The sequence below is a fragment of the Rhineura floridana genome, chromosome 22 (genome assembly GCF_030035675.1).
Source record: "Rhineura floridana isolate rRhiFlo1 chromosome 22, rRhiFlo1.hap2, whole genome shotgun sequence".
Classification (NCBI taxonomy): domain Eukaryota; kingdom Metazoa; phylum Chordata; class Lepidosauria; order Squamata; family Rhineuridae; genus Rhineura; species Rhineura floridana.
The window spans coordinates 18,977,632-19,002,545 of record NC_084501.1 but is presented as its reverse complement, the minus strand read 5'-3'; the positions used below and the strand labels follow the sequence as shown (position 1 = coordinate 19,002,545).

The following is a 24,914-nucleotide window of genomic DNA, read 5'->3' as shown; positions in this document are numbered from 1 at the left end:
CAGGACCCTTGAAAAGTCAAGTGAGGACCACTGCAATAAAGGTCACATCCATTTAAAGCACCCTTATGCCACTTTAACAGCCATGGGTTCCCCCCACCCCCAAAGCATCTGGGGAACTGTAGTTTGTTATGGGTGCTGACCTCAGAGAGAGTTAGTTTCCAGCACCCTTAACAAACTGGAGTTCCCAGGATTCACCACGACTGTTAAAAGTGGTGTAAGAATGCTTTACATATACAGTGTGGATGGGACCAAAGAAGGGACAAAGTTGATAAAGTAGAAATGGGAAAATGAAAGAGAAAAGATTCAGTAAGTTTTCTTTTTTATTATTTCTACAGCAACATCATTAAATACAGAGCAAAATTTGCCCCTATACCCCCATTTATTCCCTACATCCCAGCCCACCCCACAGCAGCTGCTGAGTCTTCTACCTACCCACCCACCCACACTCAGTGGCTGCAAGTCGTTCTGGGCCCTGCCCATTTGCATGTCCTTTCCTGAAAGAGGTGGGGAACAGCCAAGGAGTACTTGGAAAAACTCCACCAGATGCAGTAAGGTGAGAGGGCTGGGTTGTTTTGTTCTCTTTCCCCCCCTTAAATAACCTTTCTTTGCTTAAATATTGAGCTACAAACGACGGACGAAGAGGGAGAGGAAGGTCATCAGCTTTCAGTTACAAGGACCTCCACCCACACTTTTTAATAGCTGCATGGTAAGGAGCAATGCCAGAAGAAGCAGAATGAAGGGAGAATGTGCAACCGTTGAAACGCTCCCCTCTTAAGACAGCTACTAAAAAGGCACATCAATCCTGTCCTAGAAACTCTAGGATAGCAGCAGGCTTCATGGAGAGGGCTCTCCTGGAGGGGTGGGTAAACGCAGCATGTGTACAGCCCCACAGGACTGGCGTGGCCAAGGTGGTACCCTCCAAGTGTTGTTGGATTCCATTTCCCATCAGCCCCAGCCAGCACGGCCAATGGCCAGAGGGTCATGGGAGGTGCAGTCCAACAACAGCTGGAGGGAACCGCTGAGTTAAAAGGCCCACATTTCTCTCTCTCCCACCCCTAGATTTCAGCTGCAGTTTAAAAACTTCACTAATGCAGCTCCATTTAGAGTTCCAGTGTAATTTGTTTGTAACAATGAACAAGCTCACACAGGAGGAGAAGGGAGACATTTGGTGAATTTCCCCCATCATGGGCTTAAAGGATTATTACAAGGAAGATTTCCACTCCGACAAGACCCCTGCCCTCCCACTCCTGACAGTGCTATACTGCTTCCCAGCAGCTGGGAAAATGCCTGGAGTCCAATGCGCAACACTCACTTCTGCACATGGTAGAAACAGGGTAAATCTTGCCAGTTAAATTTGTACATCCGGTGTAGAATGACCCAGAAAGGCTGCATGAGCAGCAGAGGGTGCAGAGTCCAGTTTGGAAAGCCAGCCATTTCTGTCCCATAATGCACTGCCCTGCTGGAAGGGGGAGGAAAATGGCATGTATCCAATCCTCCTTCAGAGAGGAGAGCTGGGGGGGTGGGGGGAACGGCGGGTAGCTTTGCTAATGTGATGGCAACCAGCATCCATAAGGCAGGCAACTACAGAGAAAGACTTTGCAGCAGCCACCTTCCCCTGGCTCCAAACCTTTTTCTTCTTTGGAAGGGGGTGTGTGGAATGAGGGGAAAGATAATACTGGCAACAGGTGTCCCGGTACAAATGGCACAAGCTCTCCTAACCCCACCACTGCCGAAATGGACAAGGGAAGCAAATGTGTCATTATGAGGCCAGTGTACCTGCACCATGATCAAGGCGCAAAAAGGAAAAACAACAGGCAGGCAGAGTGGAGATTGGTGGAAAATGGAGCAGGGAGAATGAAAGCAAGGGGAGGCAGTGGTGGGGGAACAGGTGCATATGATTAGCAGTGAGGGAATGGAACTATGAAGAGGAACAGCGATTCCCTGAGGCCAAAACACAAATGCTAAGCAGACAGACTGATGGGGAGAAGAAGACAGCAGGGAAAAAAGAAAAGAGACACTTCACATGACAAAGGGTTGCTGTAGGAACCCTGGGAACTACAACAAGGAACCCTGGGAACTACAACAAGGAACCCTGGGAACTACAGTTCTCTCTCTCTCTAGTAGCAAACAAGGAAATCGGTCTGGATCACTCGGCAACTCATCCTAGGCACAGTCCTTCCTGAAGGCTGACAGGTTTGCCACAGTGGGGTGTAGCATTGCTCATTTACAAGCATTGGGGAGGCTTCTGAAAAACACACCTAGATGTCTTCCTTCCCACCCCACGGACCTACAGTTTCTCAGCATTCATGGGAAGGGCAGTTGAAAAACGTATAGCGAGCATACATGTATAAAGAGTGCAGCTTCGGGTTCCTCGAGAGCAGGCAGGATGACCGTATTCCTTTACAAGAAACTGAACTGCAGAGGAATGCTGGCAGGAAAGGAAATGGAAAGATGACAGTTAAGAGCCACGCTCACCCCCAGCGAGCTCTTGCTTCTTTTCCAAAGAGCAATGTACGAGGGCGACCGCAGCATGCCAACAGCGGACAGAAAGACGTAGGCTTTGTTATGAGAAAGTGGGAGTGGGAGGGCACACTTCACACAGGGCGGATTGTGACAGCGCATCCCTGTAACGAGGGGGGGGGAACTCTTCTGCCGCTAGACACAGGGGTAAGTGGTCACAGGCAGAGCAGCACAGGGAAAGGGAGAGGGAAAAGGCAGAAGGTTCGATGTGGCCCGGGTCTTCAAACCATTCAACCCAGGCTGAGCTGGCACGGGCCAAGGTACTCCTCAGGCCAGCAGGGAGCTCCTCCTGGAGAGGTCTACGTTGCTGGAGCTAAGGCCCCGGCTGTCAGATAGACTACTGGACACCTGGAAAAGGGAAAGGGTAGATAACTGTCAACACATTCAAGCAGGGCTTCCCAAACTGTGGTCCGTGGACCACCAGAGGCCTGCAAGTTTCATTCAGGTGCTCTGCATGCAATATCCATATTGGTTTTTAACTGTATTTTGATTGCTTCTTTGCAGACTTGTATTTTATTGCGTTACAATTTGAATTCTACGGAACGTACATGGAATACAATAAAACGCAACGTATGATAAATCACAGCAGCAACAAAAACACAATTAGCAATCATACGGCATCTAGCACAGCATGTTACAATGGCTACAACAGGTAGAAAAATCATTAAATGGTCTGCTAAGACCCTCAGCAATTTTTCATGTGGTCCATGGGGAAAAAAAGTTTGGGAACCGCTGCATTAGAGCAAAGAAGTGAGGCGCCTTTTTTGCCCCGAGGGCCGCACTGCCTTGTGGGCAACCACCTGGGGGCCACATGCCAGTGGTGGGTGGGACCAGAGGCAAAAGTGGGTGGAGCAATGGGTCTTACTTTTGTAGACGAGCCATCTAAAAACCAGGGGTTTATATACATACACCCTCCCCCCTTACATACATATACACACAGCCCTCCATCCAGGTAAGGTAGAGGCATTATGTCCGTTCAAGGACAAATTCTAGCCAGGCAAAAGCACTCAAAGAAGGCCAGTGAGGGGTGCTGGCTGAAGTGCCTCATGTGGCCTACAGGCTAGAGGTTCCCCACCATGGGAGAAAAATGTCAGCTGTGGGTGAAGCCAGTCCCCCCCAAAAAAGCAACCCAAAAGGGAGAGAGAGGCAAATTGGCGTTTGTAATCTCTCTGTTACCTGGCTTGCATCCTCTTCCACGCTCTTGTTGAGGAAGTTGAGAGAGCTGGCCCGCTTCATCCTGAAGGAGACAAAAAAAACACAAGCGGCACAGAAATCAGGTGCTTTGACCTGTAAACATGGAGGGAAATGGAAGTTGCCAAGGACAGTGAGTGAGTGAGCACCATCTTGTTGTTATTGTCAGGCAGCAGTAAATAGGACCACGGCCGGTTGGATGCTGACTGGTTTTTTGTTTCTGACTGAGAGGCAAATACCAACTTTAGCCTTCTCAGCCCTTCTTTTACTGCACCTGGAGAGCTGCTGCCTGTTGAGGAGCTTGACAGCTGAGCCAGCAAGCCTGGCCCTGGAAAGCAACAGCAAGAACTCTGCCACTGATGTAGTGGCTTCCACGGAGAAGCCTACTGCGTGGGCAACTGCTTTGTGGAGGGCAGCCAGCTTTGCGGGGAGAGGGCACATACATCTCGCGAATGTAGAAAGTGTGACTCGCAGTGCACCTGGGTTGCTATTTGCATTTATTTGCTGGATTGCTCTTATGCATTTGAATTGGCTGCAGTTCTCCCAAACGCTTAGGCTGCCCCTGCACCGCCCGCCATGCCGGGTCTCAAAGCCGAGCCACTGGATGCCAGCGCTTACCCTGGGTTCCGGGGCTCCTGCGGGCTGCTCCCCTGCAACTTCTTCACCAGCATCTCGCTGCTTCGCCGCAGGGCTTCACGCACCTTCCCAAAGGAGCCGCTGCGCCGCAGTGCTCCAGAGCCTGCCTGGAAAGGCAGGAAGGAGGGAAAGCAGAAAAAGGATCAGTCCCGTCACAAAGAGAAAGAATTATGGAGCAATATTTATTTGTTTTGATTTCCAGCAGCCTTGGACTTACAAGTTTGCCTGGAAACCAGAAACCTACCTGCCTGGCCCTCGGAACTCCTCCTAGGCCACACCCTCCTGGGGTGGTTTGGGCTGCAAGAACGCCTTTGGAATAAGTATGGAGAGAGGGGTGTGTGCTGTGCACTTGCAGTTACGTGTATGACTTTTTTGTGGAAGGAATGAAGCTTACTTCTGAGTAGACTTGTATTACCATTGCACTGTACTGTCCTAATGGTTTTGGATTTTATTTTAATTTTTAAAAAAGCTCTGCTGACTCTCACCCCGGACCACTCAGCTGCTCCATCCTCCAGCTCAGTTCCATTTTCGCACTTGCTGGAGCCGGGGATCCCCTTGTGGTTTGATCGATGCTCTGAGCAGTTCCCGTCCTTCAGTAGTTCTACAACCTTGCTCTGGTTGATAGCATCCATGCCCTGGTGGAACGCAAGAGGCAGTGATGGCCACCAACTTGGATGGCTCTAAAAGAAGATTAGACAAATTCATGGGGCACAAGGCTGTCAGTGGCTACTAGCCAGGATGACTGTGCTCTGCCACCACAGTCGGATGCGGTATGCTTCTGAAAACCAGTGGCCGGTGGCCACAAGAGGGGAGAGTGCCCTTGCGCTCATGTTCTGCTTGTGGGCTTCCCAGTGGCATCTGGTCGGCCACTGAGAGAACTGGATGCTGAACTAAATGGGCTGTTGGCCTGATCCAGCAGATTCTTCACAGATAGAGAGATTATACCCAAGGGCTAGACTACCTATCCCATCCAGTGGAGCTCAGTACGGGGGGGGGGGGGGAAAGAAAACTCTCACATATTTTTTTTGTATCCCCAACTTTTTCCTTTCTGAAAGGAGGGAAAAAAGGAACAACTCTTTCAGTTTATCGAAGCTTCCCCTTCCCGGTCACTTGGAAGCAATTCACGCTCGCCATAGGCGACTAGGTGAGCAGTATGTACAAGCCTGAGCATATCACACACATAGAATCATAGAATAGTAGAGTTGGAAGGGGCCTACAAGGCCATCAAGTCCACCCTCCTGCCCAATGCATGCATGCCCCCATCCCACTACTGAGACAATGCTGCCTCCTTCTCCTGCCAACCACCCTGATGCAGGACTCACCTGCTTGCGTGTTTTCTGGGCACACTCCTCCAGCGTCTCCGCAGCCTCCAGTTTGCCCTGGCGCCGGTAGAGAGCACCCAAGCTTTTCAGAGTTGTGTTGACCGTGGGGCTGTGAGTGAAATGGAGAATGCAAAGACAGACGGATCAAAGGCGTCCTCTTCGTAACCCTCGCACTTTGCTGTTCTCTTAAGGAACTTTTCACAAAATAAGGTTCCCGCAGCTGCCACATTTAGTATTTTAAAACAAATAATTTGTATCCAATTGGCCTTATTTTCCTGCTCGTATGCGCATCTTATGGCTCTTGCTTTGCTCCTGGGTTTTTTTTGTGCGCTAACAGAAAAACAGATGATGATGGTAGTTTTTGTTGTAGTAATTACCTTCTATCATAAACAAAAGTCATGGCAAGTTGCAGGGCAATCTCATGCCCAGGGACCAAATACGTCCTCCAGGCCCCTCCTCCTCTCCTCAGGCCCCACCCCTCACTAGCCCCACTTTATACCCAATCATCAGCTTCGTTGCATTAAGCAATACTCCTGTGATGGATGTTTGGGACATCCCTTTAAAAGTTTTCTTATCTACAAAGACACCTGCAAAGCTTGTTAAAAAGAAATGGCTGCATGTTTTTATATGAAGAATGCTGGGATAAAGCAGAGTTACAGCATTTTGAAATACTTGTGTAGACTTCAGAACTAAATAACTGTATTAAATTGGTAAGTATGGTACACTGGTCATACCATAGCTTTTCTATTTTTATTTTAAACTGAGTATAGAATGTATTAGATTTTACTTTATATACATTTGCTCTTCACTACGTTAGGTTTAAATTAGAAGGATAGCCTCACCATGCTCACACAGTTGGACAGTATCTTCTATATATATTCTGATGTGGCATTTAAGAAATCTACAGATCTTATTTCTACAGTTTTAAATGGTGAGGTTGTATAAGAAGTATATATTTTAAAATTTAGATTAATATTATATTTCCAGTATTTAAATAATGTATTTTTTTATCTTTGTAGGAGTTGTACTGTGAATTGTATTGTTAGCATAGACTTATGCTGAACTGTATATTTGTTTGTACATTGACTGACCACTGAAGGCTTTGTCGAAACGCGTTTGGTCATGTTTTGATATTGCACTTCAGGAGTTGTTTTTGTATACACTGGCTATATTGACTTTTGCTTACTCAGCTATGATAGATGCACACAAGTTATCCACGTTTTTAATTTTCTATGACGCATCCACATCCATATCATAGGCTGTTTGAGTCAGATTTTTTGGCTCTCAATTCCTTGTTTTATATTTCAGTTTGTTGGGACATACTTTTTGGTTTGTTTTGTTTTGTTCCCACTTCATCCCCTCCTTGACTGCTTTCGCCTGGCTGGAATGTATCCTGGAGCTCTGATAAAGCCTCTTCCTTGCCTGGCTGGAGGATGGAGAGGGTATGTGCGCACGGGCACAGAAACTAGCCGACTGTACTAAGGTGAAATCAACATTTGCTGCTCCGTCCATTTTGCCACTGGGCCCACTCACCACCAGCATGTGACCACCTTAACGTGGCCCAGAAGGGAACGCTGCCCCAAGGCTCAGAGAGGTTCCCCAAGCCTGGCCCAGAGCATGGTCAAAAGCCACAAGATACAGCCACCTTGCTGAAGCTAAGCAGGTCTGGGGAACGTGTGACCCTCCAGATATTGCTGGCGTACAATTCCCATCATCCCTGACCTTTGGTCATGTTGGGGCAAGCTCATGGGAGTTGAGAGTCTAGCAACATCTGAAGGATCACAAGTTTCCCATCCCTGCTTTAAATAAAGCCACCCGTTTTATTTACGCAATCAAGGCAACCAATGAAACCTAACTGGCAGTACTGTTGGGAAATAAGGAAGCCACGCCAATTTTATCTTGTGGCAATAGTCATTTCATTCTTCTTCCTCTTGAGCCTCTGGCTTTGCTTCCTTTTCAAGCTCACAGCCCCAGCCCCAAGTTGGGTGTATCCCCCACAGATCACCTGTGCCAGCCTCAAAGGGAAAAACGGCTGATACTTACCTGTCGACCTTGCAGGCTTTGTACCAGGTGCCATACTCCTCATAGGGGGCACAGTCCTTCTCCTTGTGCTTATCCTAAGGGGGGGAACACAAGGTGAAAGTTTAAAGTGAAGTGAGTCAGGATGGTGGATTCTGCCACAGAGGGCAGCAAGGTTCCCTTCTCCCTCCCAAAACGCAGAGGTACCTTGCTTTCCTCTCGCTCTTCAGCGTGCATCCAAATTGGCTTATTGTCTCCTGCAAAGAAGCGGGGAGGAAAGAAGTCCTCTCAAAGACCTGATAGTACTGAAGAATCTGCCTTGTACCAGGGCAGACTATCGGCCCCACCAGCCCAGTATTGTCTACTCTGAGGGTGAGGACCCTCCAGATATCGGGTCCTGGGCTCCTGCCGGGAAGAAGGGCAGGATATAAATCAAATAATAAATAAAATAAATGAAATAAACATTGTTGGACTCCAGCTCCCACTGACTTCAGCCAGCCATGGCCAGTAACATCTGAAGAGCCACAGGTTCGCCACCCCTGTCCCAGACACATGACCCAACCAATCAGGGATCACATATTAAATGAACTTAGTTGCTGTAAACTGCCCAGAGAGCTTCGGCTATGGGGCGGTATACAAATACAATAAATAAATAAATAAACTAACAGAGGTGTAGAGCAGGGATGAGGAACCCAAGGCCCTCCCAGCTTTTGTTGGACTTCAACTCCCGCCAGCCCTGGCCAACGATCCGGGAGGATGGGAGTTGTAGCAGGGCAACATCTGAAGAGCCAGTAGTTCCCCATCTCTATTCCAGGTGTTGCTGGACTACCACCATCCTCAAGTACCGGCCATGCTGGAGTCCAACAACACCTTGGACAGCTACAAAAGTTCCCTATCCGTACTGTAAATGGAGATGCCTGGAGTTATTTATTTATTAAACTTCTAAAACTATCCGTCATCTAAACTGATCCACAGGCGCTTTACAAACCGTGAATAAAATACAATTAAAACCCTTCAAACAGAAATAAAAAGAATACAGCAGAAATATGCAGCAGCAGACATGGCCCTCAAAACCTGAACAACCTAAACAAATGCAGCCAAAAGCCTAGATCAGGGATGGGCAACCATTAACCCTCCATATGTTGCTGGATTACAACTCCCATCATCCCTGATGGGATGGCACTATGGGCCATGCTGGCTGAGACTTTGTAGTTGTAATGGGAATTGTAGTTCTAGCAACATCTGGAGGGCCACAAGGTTCCCCATTCCTGGCCTAGACGACGACACGCTGCAGGTTTTAACTTGATGTTGAAAGCCAAACAATGTGTGAAGAAGCCTTTTAAGTTGAGACCTTATTCCAGTCTGCTTCTATGTTGGAATTGCTTTTTAATATGCTTTTAAAACTTTTTTTTTTTAATGTTTAGCCTTTTTTAAAAAAAAATGTCTTCAGAGCTTTTAAAAAAAATGTTTTTAAAGTTGTTTTGTATTAATGTATTTTAATGTCTGTTTTTATGATGTTTTATAGTGTTTTTAGTGCTTTTGTTTGCCGCCCTGGTCTCCTGCTGGGAGGAAGGGTGGGATATAAGTCAAATAATAAATAAATTAAATAAATAAAGTTCTTGCTTTTGTCTGTCCCGAATCTTCCAACATTCAGCTTCATAGCGTGTCTCTTGAGTTTAGTATTATGAGAGGGAGAAAAATGTCTCTCCACTTTCTCCACACCATGCATAATCTTACACACTTCCACTGTGTTCCCCAGTTACTCATCTTTTCTCTAAACTAACCCCCCCAAATGTTAAACCATTCCTCACAGAGGAGCTATTCTAACCCTTGGATCGTTTCCGCTGCCCTTTTCTGACCCTTTCCCAACTGCAATATCCCTGCTGGGGTGAGGTGAGCAGAAGCGTACACAGGATCCAGACTGTCCTGGGTACAAGCACTCCCAGAACAGGATCTGACTCACCAAAACAAAGGTGAGGTTTTTGAGGACGTGCCCCCGTGAATCACTCTCTATGGAATGAGGTCAAGGAATTTAAAGGCACGGCTCACACAGGCTGTTTGAGGGGTGGTGTGCCAAGAGATGTGCAAGGGACTCCGCATATCACCAGCTCTTGTGGGCTGATATGGAGCCAGCAGATGGGCAGAGCTGGATTCTCTCCTGTGTGGCTAGGTAACCAACAGGGCACACTCAGCCCCTTGGGAGTGGGGGCAGCACAAGAGACGTGCCATCTCTGGTCCTTCATGCAGTATGTAGTTAAACTATGGAACTAGCTCAGAATGTAGTAATGGCCACCAACTTGGTGCTGGAATAAGCAACCGTCTTTGATTAAGATTCACTGTACACTAAAAGCCACTAGAGGGTTAATGTATCTAGGCTCGGAATAGAAAGTGGCCTTCCTGAGTTGTCAGCTGAGTTTATTTCCCCCCCTTCCTTCTTGGTTCTAGTAATGGCTGATGTGGTTAAGTAATGGTCCTGTTTACACCTTAGAGCCGTGACTGTTTTTCTTGGAATAAGACAAAGAACCTGCTCTGCAACACATGGATGGCTTTAAAAGAGGGTAAGACAACGCATGATAATTTTCAATAAATTTTCATTAAAAAAAGAGGATCAGACAAATTCAAAGAGGAAAAGGTGATCAACAGCTACTAGCCAAGAGGGCTAGGCTCTGCCTCCATCATGGGAGGCAGCATGGTTCTAAACAGCAGTTGCTGGAAACTGCAGGAGGGGAGAGTGTTCTTGCACTCAGGTCCTGCTCACGGGCTTTGCATTGGGGCATCTGGCTGGCGGCTGTGTGAAAAGGATGCTGGATTAGACGGGCCATCAGGCTTAAGAGCTCTTCATGAAGTTAAGAACAGCAGCGGACTAAACTCTTTTAATGCACCACTTGGCCTCAGTGAGCATCCTGCCTTGCCCTTTGTTAGAGCAGGGATGAGGAACTGGATCTGCCCAGCAGACCTGATCCTCATCTGACCCACCCCTCCATGAGCCAAGTGGGCAGGGTCGACACCACATCAGGGGGCCTGGTTTTGCCTGTGCAGTCTGAAATCAAACCATGCGGGCAAAGGGGCGGTGCTTTGTAAGCCCTGCTGATCAGCTGATTGTCAGTGCCTGCAAACCCCCTTTCAGTCCACCTGTGTCTTTTACCTGCCCCGCACCTGACATCATAAGATAACACGAAGCAGCTCTCCTCAATACATGTGAGGCCCCATAACCGGTTCCTGCACTCACCGTTGACTGAGCCAAATTCTCTCTCATGTGCTCGGGTCAGGATCTCCTTGTAGAGGGCCTCAGCATCCTTGTATTTGCCTTGCTTGAGGTAGCAAGAGGCCTGTAAGGGCATATTTAGAGGTAAGATTAATGTGATGGAACGACAGGGATGGAGCAGCCGACAGGATCAGAAAGCATCAATCTCTGTTAAAAGCTAAGATCCTGCATTCATCCAGGTTATCTACCACCAGGATGTCTCCATGAAGTGCTGGGCAATCTCCTAGTCTTGTTTGGCTAGAGAGCAATGACAGGAGGGCATTAAAAACTTCCCAAGAAAGGGCTTTATGGAACCCAGGAAACAATGCCTCTCGAACTACCTGCTCTTGGCATTAAAAGCTCCGGACTTTCTGGTCAGAAATTGTTGCTCATATTAACTTTGTTTTGGAAAAATATTTGCAGATGTTCACACACTTTAAATTCTATTCTTGCAACGTGGGAACTTACAGATATGCAACAGGAACGGATCCTGTGAGCCTTTATTGTTTCAAAGAGACTTATATTGCGAGGCTGGAACAGTAATGGGCCCACCATCCACCACTGTGTTCTGAAGATCTCACTGCCCTTTCTAACATTTGAGCGTGTATTTCAGAATCATAGACTAGTAGAGTTGGAAGGGGCCTATAAGGCCATCGAGACCAACCCCCTGCTCAATGCAGGAATCCAAGTTAAATCTCTCTCTCTCTCTATATATATGTATATTTGTTGTTGTTGTTATGTGCCTTCAAGTCGATTACGACTTATGGCGACCCTATAAATCTGCGACCTCCAAGAGCATCTGTTGTGAACCACCTTGTTCAGATCTTGTAAGTTCAGGCCTGTGGCTTCTTTTATGGAATCAATCCATCTCTTGTTTGGCCTTCCTCTTTTTCTACTCCCTCCTGTTTTTCTCAGCATTAGTCTTTTCCAGTGAATCACATCTTCTCATTATGCGTCCAAAGTATGATAACCTCAACATTTTAGCTTCTACAGCACCCTTTGAACACACCACAAACACTTGGAAATTTCTTAGGCTCGCCCAACCAGCCTCTCACCAGGTTGTTTTTTGTCTTGGCCACATTGGGGTCGTCTGGCCCGAGGCGAGACTCGTAGATCTCCAGGGCGCGGCGGTAGTAGTACTGAACTTCCTCGTACTTGCCCTGGTTCTGGCACAGGAGAGCCAAGTTGTTGAGCTGCTTGGCCACATCTGGGTGGAACTTCCCTAGCACCTGGGAGGTTGAGGAGAGGAGACAAGTGATCACTTAATTCTGGTTGGGGGGGGGGAGAACAAGAGAAAGTTTGCCCACGTTACTGCCAAAACATAGTTAAGAATACGAGAAGAGCCCTGCCAAATCGGGCCGGTGGCCCATCCAGCCCAGCATCACACTCTCACAGTGGACAACCAGGTATCACTGGCTGCAGCCTCCTTCTCCAAGTACCTTCTCCCGGATCTCCAGAGCTCTCTTGCACAGCGGTTCTGCCTCTTTATACTTGCCCCGTTTACCATACAGCACGGCCAAATTGTTGAGGGTAGCAGCCACCTAAGGACAAAAGAAGGGCCTGCGTAAACATTGGCCAAGTCGAACACTAGGACAGGTGCAGTGGGAGAACCTTTGCCCCCCCCCCGATGTTGCTGGACTACAACTCCCATCAGCCCCAGCAAGCATGGCCAATGACTAGGGATGATAGGAGCTGTAGTTCAGCAACACCTGCAGGCGCAAAAGTTCCCCCACCCCTGCTCTAAGTATAATGGTTTGTATCCCACGTTGGTCTGATGCAGAGTAGACCCACTGAATCTAGCAGGCATGAATAACCTAGGTTCACTGATTTCAATGGGTCTACTCTGAGCAGAACTTAGTTAGTGACAACCCATTGTTTCTGTGTAAGCCTTGGAAGTCTACTTCTAAATCCAGGGGGGGGACCTCACAGAAATCTAGAAGGTTCAGAGTCATGGGTGATCTTCACTTCATTTTCGTCTAACGGAATGGATGACCCACTAAACAAAAAGGTAGCTAAGAGAAGGTCCGAGATGCTAGTCTGCGTGGCAGTGGAAAAACCTCAAACAAACACCCAGATAATTTCTGTTAGAGGCTCTGAAACCAGAAAGGGCATCTCAGTGAGTTTCCTATTCAAGAGAGCAAGACTTCCACTCTGCATGTTCTCTTATAGCCCTGCCCCCTCCCTCCTGGCTCCTCCCATATAAACCTCCCCCCAAATTTAACTCAGCCAATAAGGCCCTGCTTCAAGTTCAGTCTTGCATGGGAGCTACCTTGGCTTTCATGAGAAACAAAGCCTTCTCAGTGGTTGCCCCAGAGCTCTGGAATTCCTTTCCACAGGCTCTTTGAGCTTGCCAAACTGGAAAATGTTTCCAAGCGCACAGAGGTGAGATTTCACATCACACTTACCGCTGGATGGTCCTTCCCTAAGGTCTTCTCCCGGATGGCCAAGGCATCGTTGAGAAGATGAGCTGCCTCCTTGTACTTATTTTGGTCCCTATCAGGAAGGAAAACAAGTCATTCCCTTGGCCAGAGAGAACGCTGCAGAACAAGTGCCTATTCTCAGCTTAGGATGGTATGGCATCTGCGCCTCTCCTGGATGGAGACAGCTTAGCCACAGGGATTCATGCGTTGGTAACCTCACGACTGGACTACTGTAATGTGCTCTGTGTGGGGCTTCCCTAGGGATTGGTCCGGAAGCTGCAGCTGGTGCAGAATGTTGAGGCCACGTTGCAGAGTGGAGCACCTGAATGCACACATTTACACCTGTGCTGAGGGAACTGCACTGGTTGACAATCGGCTGCTGGGCCATGTTCAAGGTCTCACTGTTAACATGTAAAGCCTTGAACAAGTCAGGACCAGGTTACTGGAAATACAACCCGCCCCTGTACAGACCTGTAAGATCACTGCGATCATCTGGAGCAAGTACACTTGTGCCACCACACCTTACAGAATGCCACAGGGCAGGGACCCCCAAAAGCAGGCATTTCTGCTGTTGCCCTTGTCCTGTGGAATGCCATAGCGAAGCAGCAACCATCAGTTAGTTGCTTCAGATGTCTTGTAAAGACTTTGGCCCAGGCTTTCCCTGACCCATAAGACTGGACTCTGTCTGGCATGTCTTAAGTCCTCTGAATTTCTGTTTTATTGGCTTTTGGATGCTGCTTTTATATATTATTATGCTGTTGTTTTATTGGTCTTTTTTTAGGTTGTTTCTTTGCATTAATGGACACTGTTTTTATGTGGCACACAGGGAACCTCACTTAGAGATTCTTGAACGATTAAGCCGTTTAGAAAGGCTTTTAAATGAAAGAATAAATAAAGCCCACGTTGGAATGTACACAAAGGCATTCAAGTACAGTCCTTTCTAGACTGCACCAAGCTAGAAGAGAGGGAGGATTTCTGACACGATTTGAATGCTCTCCCTGAAGGAACACAGAAAACTAGAATACCAGGGAGTTCTCCCTTGCTAACATTCTTTTTCCTGACAAGCTAGCTTTCCACATGCAGGGAGATTTTCGGTGTTTCTTTTCTTTTTGACATAAGGGAGCATTGTGAAATCCTATACTTCCAGCCTAAAGTGGTACAGTCCCAAGCAAGACACCTCCATGTGCTTTATCTGCATGTCCAAGTCAGTTCTGAGGTCAAGAAGAAGCACCCCATCCCTAGCCCAAGTCAGCCAAATCTCACACCTGTACACCAGCGCAAGAATGTTCAGCATGGTAGCCACATCGGGGTGATCGTGGCCCGAAGTTTTCTCCAGGTCCTCTAGCGCCTGCTTGCAGAGTGGTACAGCCACCTCATAGCGCCCTTGGGAGGCGTACTGGATCACCAGGTTATGGAGCGTCCGCAGGCGTGCCGGAATTTCATAGCCGCCGTGCTGGGCTGCTGCATCTCCACTACTGTGAGTCTGCCCTGCGGAGATACGTTGGCATAATCAGAGAGACAGGGAGAGAGGGAGGATCCACTGCCCATGCACCCTCCACAACTCAGTTCTCCAGTAGGCTATACACCAGGGATGGGAAACCCGGCCCTCCAAATGCAGCTGAACTACAACTCCCATCAGCCCAGGTAAGCATGGTCAATGGCCAGGGATGACGCGAGTTGTTAGTTCAGCAACACCTAGAGGGCAAAGGGTTCCCCACACCTGCTACACCCCTCCCCAAGCAGGATTATCCACTTACAATTATTAGGCAGAAGGCTTGAGAGAGAGAATTTCTCCACCATCACATCATGGAACTTACTGCCACAGGATATAATGGTGGGAATTAAGAACTGCAAGGGGAGAGATAGCAACTTAGAATCAGGTGAATCCATAGAATGAGGTGTCCGAGTTTGCTTGTTTTCCTCTTTCCTCCCCACTACATTTTCCTTTTGTGTCAGGTCTTTTCAAATTTATGCCAGGGATTGTGCTGTTTTTGATTTTATGTAAACTGCTCTGGGAACCTTTTTGGATAGATGAACAGCAGGCTAAAAATGCTTCCAAATAAAAAATGTGTCCAGTTGTCTTAACCAACCTATGTGTGGTTAGGTATGTCTGGCGGAATGAATGTTTCAGTTTTCCCAAATTTTGTTGGGATTCCAAGTGCCCTTAGGGTTTCTCCATGTAATGAACTTGGAGGTGCATGCTCATCTAACTGGGGATAGGGGAACCTGTGGCTCTCCCTATGTTGCTAGACTACGACTCCCATCATACCTGACCATTGGCCATGCAGAGGGAAGGCTGATGGGAACTGGAGTCCAACAACATTTGGAGGGCCACAGCTTCCCCATCTCTGATCTAATTATTCCTCTGGTGAGCATCTTAGCTGGCAGCTCTATTCATTCAATATATATTTGCTCCTAGACAAGTATTTATTTCTGGTCTATTGACTGTAATAAAGATGACGACTCCAACTCAGGAACTGGCTTCCTAAACTAAAAACTCTCTGCAATTCTGGCTTTATAGTAACAAGCCGCCATGGTGGCCAAGGCATAACAATCACTGACAGCCTGGACTAAAAATGCTGTTGTCTGAAGGCCGGGATCTCCAGCTTGCTAGCTGCTTGTCATGAAAACTGCCTGGCTGCATCAGAACAACCCACCTAATCTAAAGTAACTCACCTTGTCCCTGGTCATCGTCGTTGGGGAACAGATCATCTAAGGAGTCCTTGGCTGTCTCCCCATTCTTCTCATCCTGCTCAGAAAAAAAAAAGGGGGGGGAAAGACAATCAGGGCTGGAACTCTCACACCATTGCGAGGGCATAAAACAAATGACAAGAATGCTCAGCGCCATCCTAAAATTTGCATCCCACAACTCTTAATCAGTCCTTGGGGCTCACCAAACCTCTAGAGCTCCACTTCCAATTTGCTTATGCTCGTGTACAGCAGGGATGGCGGAACCTGTGGCCCCTCCAGATATGGCTGGAGTACAACTCCTATCAGCGTTGACCACTGGCCATGCTGGCTGGGGCTGATGGGAGTTGGGAGTCGCACAACACACGGAGAGACATGGGCTCCCCATTCCTGCTTGATACCTCTGTAAGTACATTTGGCATGTGATCCCTGATTGGCTGGCACATCTGTGCACAGGACAGGAGTGGGTAACCTGTGGCCCTTCACATACTGTTGGAGTACAACTCCTATCATCCCTGACCACTGGCCATGCTGGCTGGGGCTGATGGGAGCTGGCAACATCTGGAGCATGCCATGTTGGCTACTCCTAGTACAGTCTAACTAGCAGATAACCCTACAAGGTCTTGGGCAGGGAAAGGTCTTTCCCACCACATTCTATCTGGAGATGCCAAGGACTGAACCTGTGCATGCAAAGAAACCACAGACATTTGTAGTTTATGATGCTGCTTAATCACCAAGTCAAGCCATTGGTCCAAGCGTCCCGATGGCTACATTCTCCTTCCACTGCCGGAAGCAGCAGGCCACTGAAATCCAGTCACTGGGAATCCCAAGTAGGGAAGCAGGACATGAGTACAATACCGCTATCCTAATCGTGATCCCCACCAACTCGTATTCAGAGGCCTGTGGCCTCCAATACTAGAAGCATAAGACGAGCCCTGATGGTTCAGGCTAACATCCCACCTAAGTCCAACAACCTGTTCTCACAGCAGCCAGCCAGATGCTCCCAAGGAGGACCTGAGCGCAACAGCAACACTCCTTGCTTGCGATTCCAAGCAACTGGTATTCAGAGACATCCTGCCCTCAATAGCCTTCTCCTCCATGAATTTGGCTAATCCTCTTTTAAAGCCATCTTTAATCTGGGGAGGGTTAACTGCTATAACTATAATGCCTCCTGCCCTCTTTTAATACTGTTGTTGCAGATTTATTGATTTTACACTGTTTTATATTGTATCACTGTATTTTATTAATTGTATTTTAATGATTTTGTACGTTGCCTAGAGTGGCCATTGGCCAGATAGGCGACACAGAAATTAAATTTATTATTATTATTATTATCTGGGTTGGTGGCCATCATAGCTGCTCCTCCTTGTCCAAATATGGAGGGTCAACAAGGAGGGAAAGGCAGGAGAAGAAGAAGAAGACACCCACCGACGGGGAGACATCGTCGTCAAATTTTTTAATCTGGTTCATGAACTCCAAGTGCTTTTTCTCCTCCTCAAGCTGGGCCACAGACTGCTCGCTCCGTTGCACCTTCTGCTGGGTGCTGGCCAACTCATCTCGCAGCCACTGGTTCTCCTGCACCAGGCGCCGCACCTGAGCTCGCAGCTTCTGCTTCTCGGACTCTACTGCACTCAGGTGGCTGGAGAGGGCGATGATCACCTGTGACCGGAGATACAGTGAGAAAACAGGCCCATAACGCTCAACAGTCGACAACTCCCAGAACTGGGAAATGGGACACAGGCGTCGTAAAACCTTGGGATGGGGAAAACTGTGGCCCTCCAGATGCTGCTGGAACTTCAACTCCCATCAGCCCAGGAAGCTCGGTCAATGGGCAGGGATGATGGGAGCTCTTAGAGGATTACGGAGAGGGCTCTCTCCCAACCCTACCCGGAAACGCCGGGGACTGAGCCTTGGATCTTCTGCATGCAAAGTAGATGCTGTACCACTGAGCTACGGCCCTTCTCCTCGTCACCCTCCAAAGTAGGCCAGACAGACAGCAGGGTCACGGGGACACAGGAAGCTGCCTTACCCCAAGTCAGACCACTGGTCCATATAGCTCAATATTGTCTACACTGACTGGCATTTTAGCTGGGGGGGGTCTCTTCCCCAACTTGGCACACTCTGGATAATTCTGTACTACAACTCCCATAATCAGGCGAAGCTGATGGGAGATGGAGTCCAACAACGTCTGCGGAGCTCACAGGTTTCCCCGTCCTTGATCTCTAGCACACCAAGGTGGTGCCCTCCCACCAGCCCCAGCCAGCATGGCCAACGGCCAGAGGCGATGGGAGCTGCAGCCCAGCAGCATCTGGAGGGCCCACAGGCTTCCCCACCCTCACCGTTACCTGAGCCTCCCCAAGCCCCAGCTCAATGGCTTCCAGAGACTTGCGCAAGAGGCTGGCCTTCTCCTGAGCAGCACTGGTTTCGTGCTGATGCTCCAGGCGGTTGATGGTGTCCAGCAGGGCGGCCAGCAACGAGTGGTGCTCGGTGCGAAGCGTCTCCAAGCCTTGCACCACCGCCTTGGTGCCCAGCACAATCTCGTCCTGGCTCAGCTTCTCCAACTTCTCCTCGCGTGGGTACAGCACGGTCGCCATTGCTGAGCATTGCCCAAAGTGACAGAAAAAGAGAGGGAAAAATGAGGTAGAGAGCCGACAAGGAGGAGGCCCAAACTCACCCTAAACCAGGCTTGGAAACAACAACAGTCACTTCATCATGTTCTTCCTCCAAGGAGAGCAAGGAAGCGCTCTTGGTTTCCCCTCCCTTTTATCTGGACAATCACCCTGTGAGGCAGGTTAGGCTGGGATAGGAAGCATTAGACAAGCTGATTTCCTCCCCAGTAAGGAAATACACAACTTAGGCACGTATATGAGAGCATGTGAACTAGTAACTTTCATGGATTTATTTATTATTTATTTTTCTTATTTATTTATTAAATTTATATCCCGCTCTTCCTCCCAAAGGAGGCCAGGGTGGCAAAAACAATGAAAACGTCTTAAAAACAGTTCCAATACAGATGCATACTGGGAAAGACCTCTACTTAAAAGGCTTGTTGAAAAATCTTAAGAAACAAAACACCTTAAAAGTAAATACAATACAGGTGGATACTGGGATAAGGTCTCTACTTAAAAGGCTTATTGAAAGAGGAAAGTCTTCAGTAGGCGTTGAAAAGATAACAGAGATGGCGCCTGTCTTAATATTTAAGGGGAGGGAATTCCAAAGGGTCAGTGCCACCACACTAAAGGTCCATTTCCTGTGTTGTGCAGAATGGACCTCCTGATAAGATGGTATCTGTAGCAGGCCCTCACTTGCAGAACGCAGTGATCAACTGGGCATATAAGGGATAAGAAGGTCTTTCAGGTATTTGTACAACCTCACAAATCCCCTTGCCATGAACTCACTTGGTAACCTTAGTCAAGGTGCTGTTCTCTCAGCCTCAGTATCTAGAAGGGAGAATAGCACCAGCCTATCTTACACAGGTACTGTAAAGGTTACAGAGATTAGGACCAGTGACAGTGTCCTAATGACAGTGGAACAGGCTGTCTTAGAAGGGGATGGGCTCTCCTTCATTGGAAGCATTTAAGCAGAGGCTGGGTGCCCATCTGTCAGGGCTGCAGTAATTGCAACATTCTGGCACTGAGCAGGGAGCTGGAATAAATGACCTCAAAGATCCGACTCTGACTTTCTATAGCACACAAGGAATCCTTCATAGCCTTGAAACTTGAGAAAACATTAGTTCCTGCTTTCTCCACACAGAGTAGTAACCGGTACCCTCAGGCAATGGCCCCATCTACACTATACATTTAAAGCACTATGATACCACTTTAACAGGCATGGCTCCCCCCCAAAAAAAAACAATTCTGGGAACTGTAGTTTGTCAGAGGTGCTGAGAGTTGTTAGAACTCTGTTCCCCTCACAGAGCTACAATTCCCAGCGTCCCCTGGGAAGAAGGATCAATTGTGAAACCACTCTGAATACTGTGGCTCCGTGAAGGAAAAAGAGTTCCCTTAACTACTTTCAGCTCGGCACCCTTAACACACTACAGTTCCCAGGATTCTCCAGAGGAAGCCATAACTGTTTAAAGCGGTACCAGAGTGCTCTAAATGTATAATGCAGATGGGGCTTTCCAAGGGAACAACCCCCCAATGAACACAGGAAGACTTGACTTCCCGAGTAAATGCAGACACAGGATTGTGCTCTAAGTGACCCAAATCACAGCTAGGCTTTGCACAACTGTGGCAAGGATGCAACACAGGGTGAGGCTTAATTTGAGGTGAGGCTGAGCTCCAGAACCTGTTATGAATGCCTGAGTTCAACTTCGGGATATCTGCAGTTCACTGCGTGGGTGCCGTTAGTCACAGCTTAATCACTGCACCATCTGAAATGAGGGCAAGGTCTTGCAGATGGTGCAACTTGAGCCCCAGAAATTTCAGAATTAGAGGCAGATGTAGGGGGTAGAGAAAAATAGCTCCCCCCCCCCCCCCCGCTTTCCTCCTGTCCGGCTGTCCTTGCAGTTTCCGGCTCCTCCCAGTAGGTGGCTGGCCCAGGACCCAACAATAGAGACGCAATGCGGCGTGGAGTCCCGTGCCCAACAAACCAAACTGCAGCTGCAGTGCAAGAGGAATTGTCTTAACCTCCCCCGCACGCACATGCACACCAGGACAGGACCAAACAAATTTATTTCCCCTGTAAGCAACCAGAATGCCATTTCTAATCGCTTGCTTTGACCCTGCACCGCTGCCTCCGATCTGAAACAGATGTCCTGGCATCCAAGCAGAACCATTCCGGCCCCCTACCCAGACATAAATGAGGTGCCCATCCATCCATCCATCTCAGCCCTATTGATTTATATAAGGATTTCTCCACTCTCATCCTGTCCTTTTCCTTTAAGGTCTCCTTTCCGTCGCCCTTTTAGAGATCTCTCTACTTTAAGTCAAAAGGAGACAGATAATGGATTGCTACAACGTAACTCCCCCACCTCATGGAAACAAAGAAGGGATGCCTTTGGCCAGAGGTATGAGAAATTTCCTTCGTTTAGGAAACTTTGGGCAATATTCCCATTTTACAGGGTCTGCCATTTACCTGGGACAGGGGCATAAGCCAAAGAAAGGGTGAAAGGGCACAAAAAAATGACCATCCACCCGCCCCATATCAAAGCATGGAAAACAAAGTAATTCTGCAAATTCTATTCTCATCCTAGGTTCCCCCCCCCCCGGCTAAATTACTTCCCAGACTTGCAGAGATCTTTGTATTTTTTTTTAATCTCGTGTTTCCTTTAAAAATATATATATATATATCTCCCCTGCCTTCAAATGAGCTTGTCTATCATTAGGAGAAACTAGCAAGTCAGGATTCCTGATAAAGATTATGAGAAAGAAAAAGACGTGAACTTCTGAACACATCCTTCTTCCTTGCTGTACAATCACACAGGCACCAGGCCTAAATTCAGGACATGACGGCCCCACAAAACTAAAGGGGAGCCCCTCCAAAATCAAATGTAAAGACACAAGGGGAGCTCCCTCTGTGCCTTTTTCTGGAATTCCTGGCCTAGAAAAACCTCTCTTCTCTACAAGCCTCTCTCTTTTGCCTTGGATTTTGAGGACGGGGACACTACTATGCTCTTCCACCCTCTCAGAGTCCCTCCCCCAATCAGAGCTTTAAGGCTCTTTGCCTTCAGGGTCCTCTAATGTTCAGGGGGAGATGCTAATTTGTTCAATCCTAGCTTCACCTTCTTTTCTTCCTCTTGCCTCGGATTGGGCTGTCTCCCTAGCCTGATCTTCAGGCTGGCACCCTCAGTGGTCCTAGTCCTCATGAATCAGGGGTGTCACCACCTCACCCCTCTCCTCTCCTTCCTCCATAGTTTCAGGAGGATAATCTCCTTGGTTGTGGGGAGAGAGATTTACAAGCCTTCTTGAATTTACCATTATCTCCTCTGTACTACCTTTAAGGCATTACGGAATACCCCTCTGATTGTTTTTTTTTGGGGGTAATCTTTCTTCCCCCCCTTTATTTTCTCAGGTTCTGAACCCATTCATCTCTCCTCCTCCCCTCTCTCTGCAACCTGCTCCCACCCAGTTGGCAACATGCCTCATTCCTGTTCTGAAGAGGCCTGAAGTCCATCAAGCCAAGGGCAGCCCAACCCAAACACATCCCACTTGCTTTTATGGGGTGCTGATGGGCTCCCACCCCCATTTTGGGGGGGATGTGGTGTGTGCTCCTCCACTCTTTGATCATGTTGAAGGTAGGGGATTGCCTTAAGCCTTTCTCTGGCCTTGTTTGAACTTGGTGATGATACCACCCACCCTGCCGAGAAGGGAGAGGGGCTGTCATTTCCCTTCCTCTCTCTCCTATCGGTGGGACTCCTTAGTCTTCACATGTATTTTTGCTGAGGATACGATTGGCTGTATGCCCCCACCTCTTTCTTCTAGTAGCCCCCAACCCTTCTTTACAGGGTAAAAGGTTAGGCCTCACCATCACCTTTTAGGTCCAACTCCAAACTTTCCCCAGCTCTTTGATCGGGAGGGGGACAGGAAAGAATGAAGGGTCACTTCTACTTATCACTCCTCTCTGGGGTGAGGGGAGGTCCTCTCAAACCCACCACTTACCTTCACAATTAGTTTTTTTCTTGAAAGATGCACGCTACACGAATTGCAATATTTAGGAGCCCCTTAGCCGCCCTGCTTGCTACGGCAGGGCACCCACACCCGCTGAATCCATTCTCCCTTTTTATCAGAAGGCCTCCATGGGCCTCTATTCCTTCTAGGTGAAAATGCCCTCAAGAGTACCCTGGCATTTCATCTTTTATGATGGACCTGGAGGGATCACCTTTCTACCTAACCCCCTACCTTCCTTTTGAGAAATAATCCCCCCCACTTTCTCTCTCCTGTCCTGAAATGACTCACCTTTTTGCCAACTCCTCATTTGGTTGGTGGGTCGGGGGGGGGGCTTTTGGTTTAGAGAGATTCCCCCATCTAACACCTTTTAGGAGAGACTCTAATTACCCCCCCCCCCGTAATTACTCCCCCCTCCCGCAATACCTTTAACGTCAGAAAGTTGAATCCTGCTGGATCTCTCATTTTTCTGTTTGGGGGAGTCCCTTTGCCTTAAAGGGTTCCCCTCTACCTATATTCCTTTCCCCCTTAGCTTAACAAAACATATCACCCCCTTTTTAGAGACTTCTTCATTACCTACCCTATCCTCCATCTTTTGGAGAGAGGCAAAGGAACCTCTATTCCAGGTCCGCTTTTGCACAAAGTAATTCATCCCCCCACTTTCTACTCCCTCCCATTCAGTGCATGAATTTCTGGGGGGACCTTTTTGAAACGGTGGGGTCACCCTTTCTTTTTGAGGAGCTCTACCAACACCTCATATCGCCCAATCTGAGGGAACTCACTCACCTACCCCCTGCCTAACCAGCCCCATATTTCATCCTAATTGGTGGGGGGTCTCTTTGGCTCAGGGCAACTCCTTGCCAGACCACCCAACCTCATTTGCATCCTATGGGCATCTTTTACTGGGGGGAGCCCTCTCTACCCATTCACCCACTCCTCACTTTCATCTTATTGGGAGGGGGTCATCCTAGGGGGGGCTTTTGCTCCACCCACCCCTTTCATCCTATGGGGCTTTTACTTGAGAGAGTTCCCTACCCATCCCCTGACCTTCATCCTATGTGGGGTCTTTTATTTGGGGGGGCTCTCTACTCACCCCCTGGCCTTCCTCTGGGCGGAACACCCCTCACTCTCAGCCTATGGGGGAATTTTTTAATTGGAGAAAGAGGCCTCCGACCACCCACCCCTCTTCTCCACGCTATTCGAGGCAGCCCCCTCTCCCTAACACCCACTTTGGGGTGGGGGCTCCTCTGTCTCTTTCTCTCTAGCGTTAAGAGAACTCACCACAAATTCTTATTTATTGGGGAGGCGTCAAAAAACCACAACACGCACCTGCACGCGCAGCTCCCGCCGCCTCCGCAGCGGCTTCTCTATCTCCAGCCACCGGCGGCAGCGGCCTCACATCCTTCCCAGCAGGCACTGCGGCACCGGCAGCCGCGAGGCCCCGCCCCAAAACAACCCCCTTAAAGGGGAGTGGGGAACCTTGCCGGCTCCTAGGCGGGACTGAGCAACACGATGTTGTCGGGGGACAAATAAACGAAGAGTTGGTTCCCCCCCCTTAAAGGGAAGGAGGGGGGAGAAGCAGCTAGGACTCCTGGGTTCTATTTCCGAAGTTTTTTTTTTTTACAATTTTACTTTTCTACGTTTGTACATTGTATCTTAACAAAATAAGCTCATACATATCTACTCAGAAGTAAGTGGGAGGGGTAATCCGTAAAGTGAACATAGGGACCGGCAACGCGATCGTGTGTGTTTAACTACGAAGTCCCGCTGTGTTCAATGGGGCTCATTTATTTACTACTTTTTATATTTTATCACTGCATAAAATTCACTCCCCTTAAATATTAGACATGGGCCATCTGTTATCTTTTCGGCGCCTACTGAAGACCTTCCTCTTCCAACAAATTTTTCAAGCAGTGACCTTATCCCAGTCTGCGTCTGTGTTGGAATTGTTTTTAATGTTTTTAAAGCTTTTTTTGAAAAGATTTAAAAAGAATTTTTTTTAAAGGATGTCTTAAATATGTTTTGTTTTAATATGTTTTTAAGGATGTAATATATTTTAAAGGCTGTTTTTATTTTATTTATTTATTTATTGCACTTGTATACTGCCCCATAGCCGAAGCTCTCTCTGCGGTTTACAGCAACCAAAAACATTAAAACAAATATACAATTTAAAACACATATTTTAAAAACAATTTAAAACACAATTTAAAAATTTAAAACAATATAAAAACAATTTTATGATGTTTAGAGTGTTTTTAGGGCTTTT

At 48.0% G+C, this 24,914-nt stretch overlaps 1 protein-coding gene across 3 annotated transcripts; it reads right to left on the bottom strand.

The window, feature by feature from the left end:
• Positions 1–302: 302 nt before the first annotated feature.
• On the bottom strand, positions 303–24,120 carry KLC2 (kinesin light chain 2). 3 transcript variants are annotated; one of them, XM_061605763.1, is made up of 16 exons: positions 23,930–24,120; positions 18,386–18,636; positions 17,469–17,699; positions 16,029–16,101; positions 14,618–14,840; positions 13,338–13,425; positions 12,372–12,473; positions 11,988–12,161; positions 10,918–11,017; positions 7,896–7,945; positions 7,713–7,786; positions 5,670–5,778; positions 4,833–5,027; positions 4,330–4,454; positions 3,697–3,757; positions 303–2,868 (listed from the first exon to the last, which is right to left on the bottom strand). In XM_061605763.1, the coding sequence occupies exons 2-16, from the start codon at positions 18,632–18,634 to the stop codon at positions 2,788–2,790; spliced, it is 1,935 nt and encodes a 644-aa protein (XP_061461747.1). In that variant the 5' UTR covers positions 18,635–18,636; positions 23,930–24,120; the 3' UTR covers positions 303–2,787. The 3 variants fall into 3 exon arrangements, with proteins under 3 accessions (XP_061461747.1, XP_061461745.1, XP_061461748.1); XM_061605761.1 differs by having other exon boundaries at positions 23,978–24,120; XM_061605764.1 differs by having other exon boundaries at positions 4,833–4,982; positions 23,978–24,119.
• Positions 24,121–24,914: the final 794 nt, after the last annotated feature.

What these genes read in the sequence shown, in the direction of transcription:
- KLC2 (XM_061605763.1), bottom strand. Translation starts at nt 18,634, where the DNA reads ATGGCGACCGTGCTGTACCCACGCGAGGAGAAGTTGGAGAAGCTGAGC. An exon ending in TGGGGCTTGGGGAGGCTCAG is followed by an intron (nt 17,700 to 18,385) that starts GTAACGGTGAGG and finishes CTCCGGTCACAG; the next exon opens with GTGATCATCGCCCTCTCCAG. An exon ending in ACGACGATGTCTCCCCGTCG is followed by an intron (nt 16,102 to 17,468) that starts GTGGGTGTCTTC and finishes TTTTCTGAGCAG; the next exon opens with GATGAGAAGAATGGGGAGAC.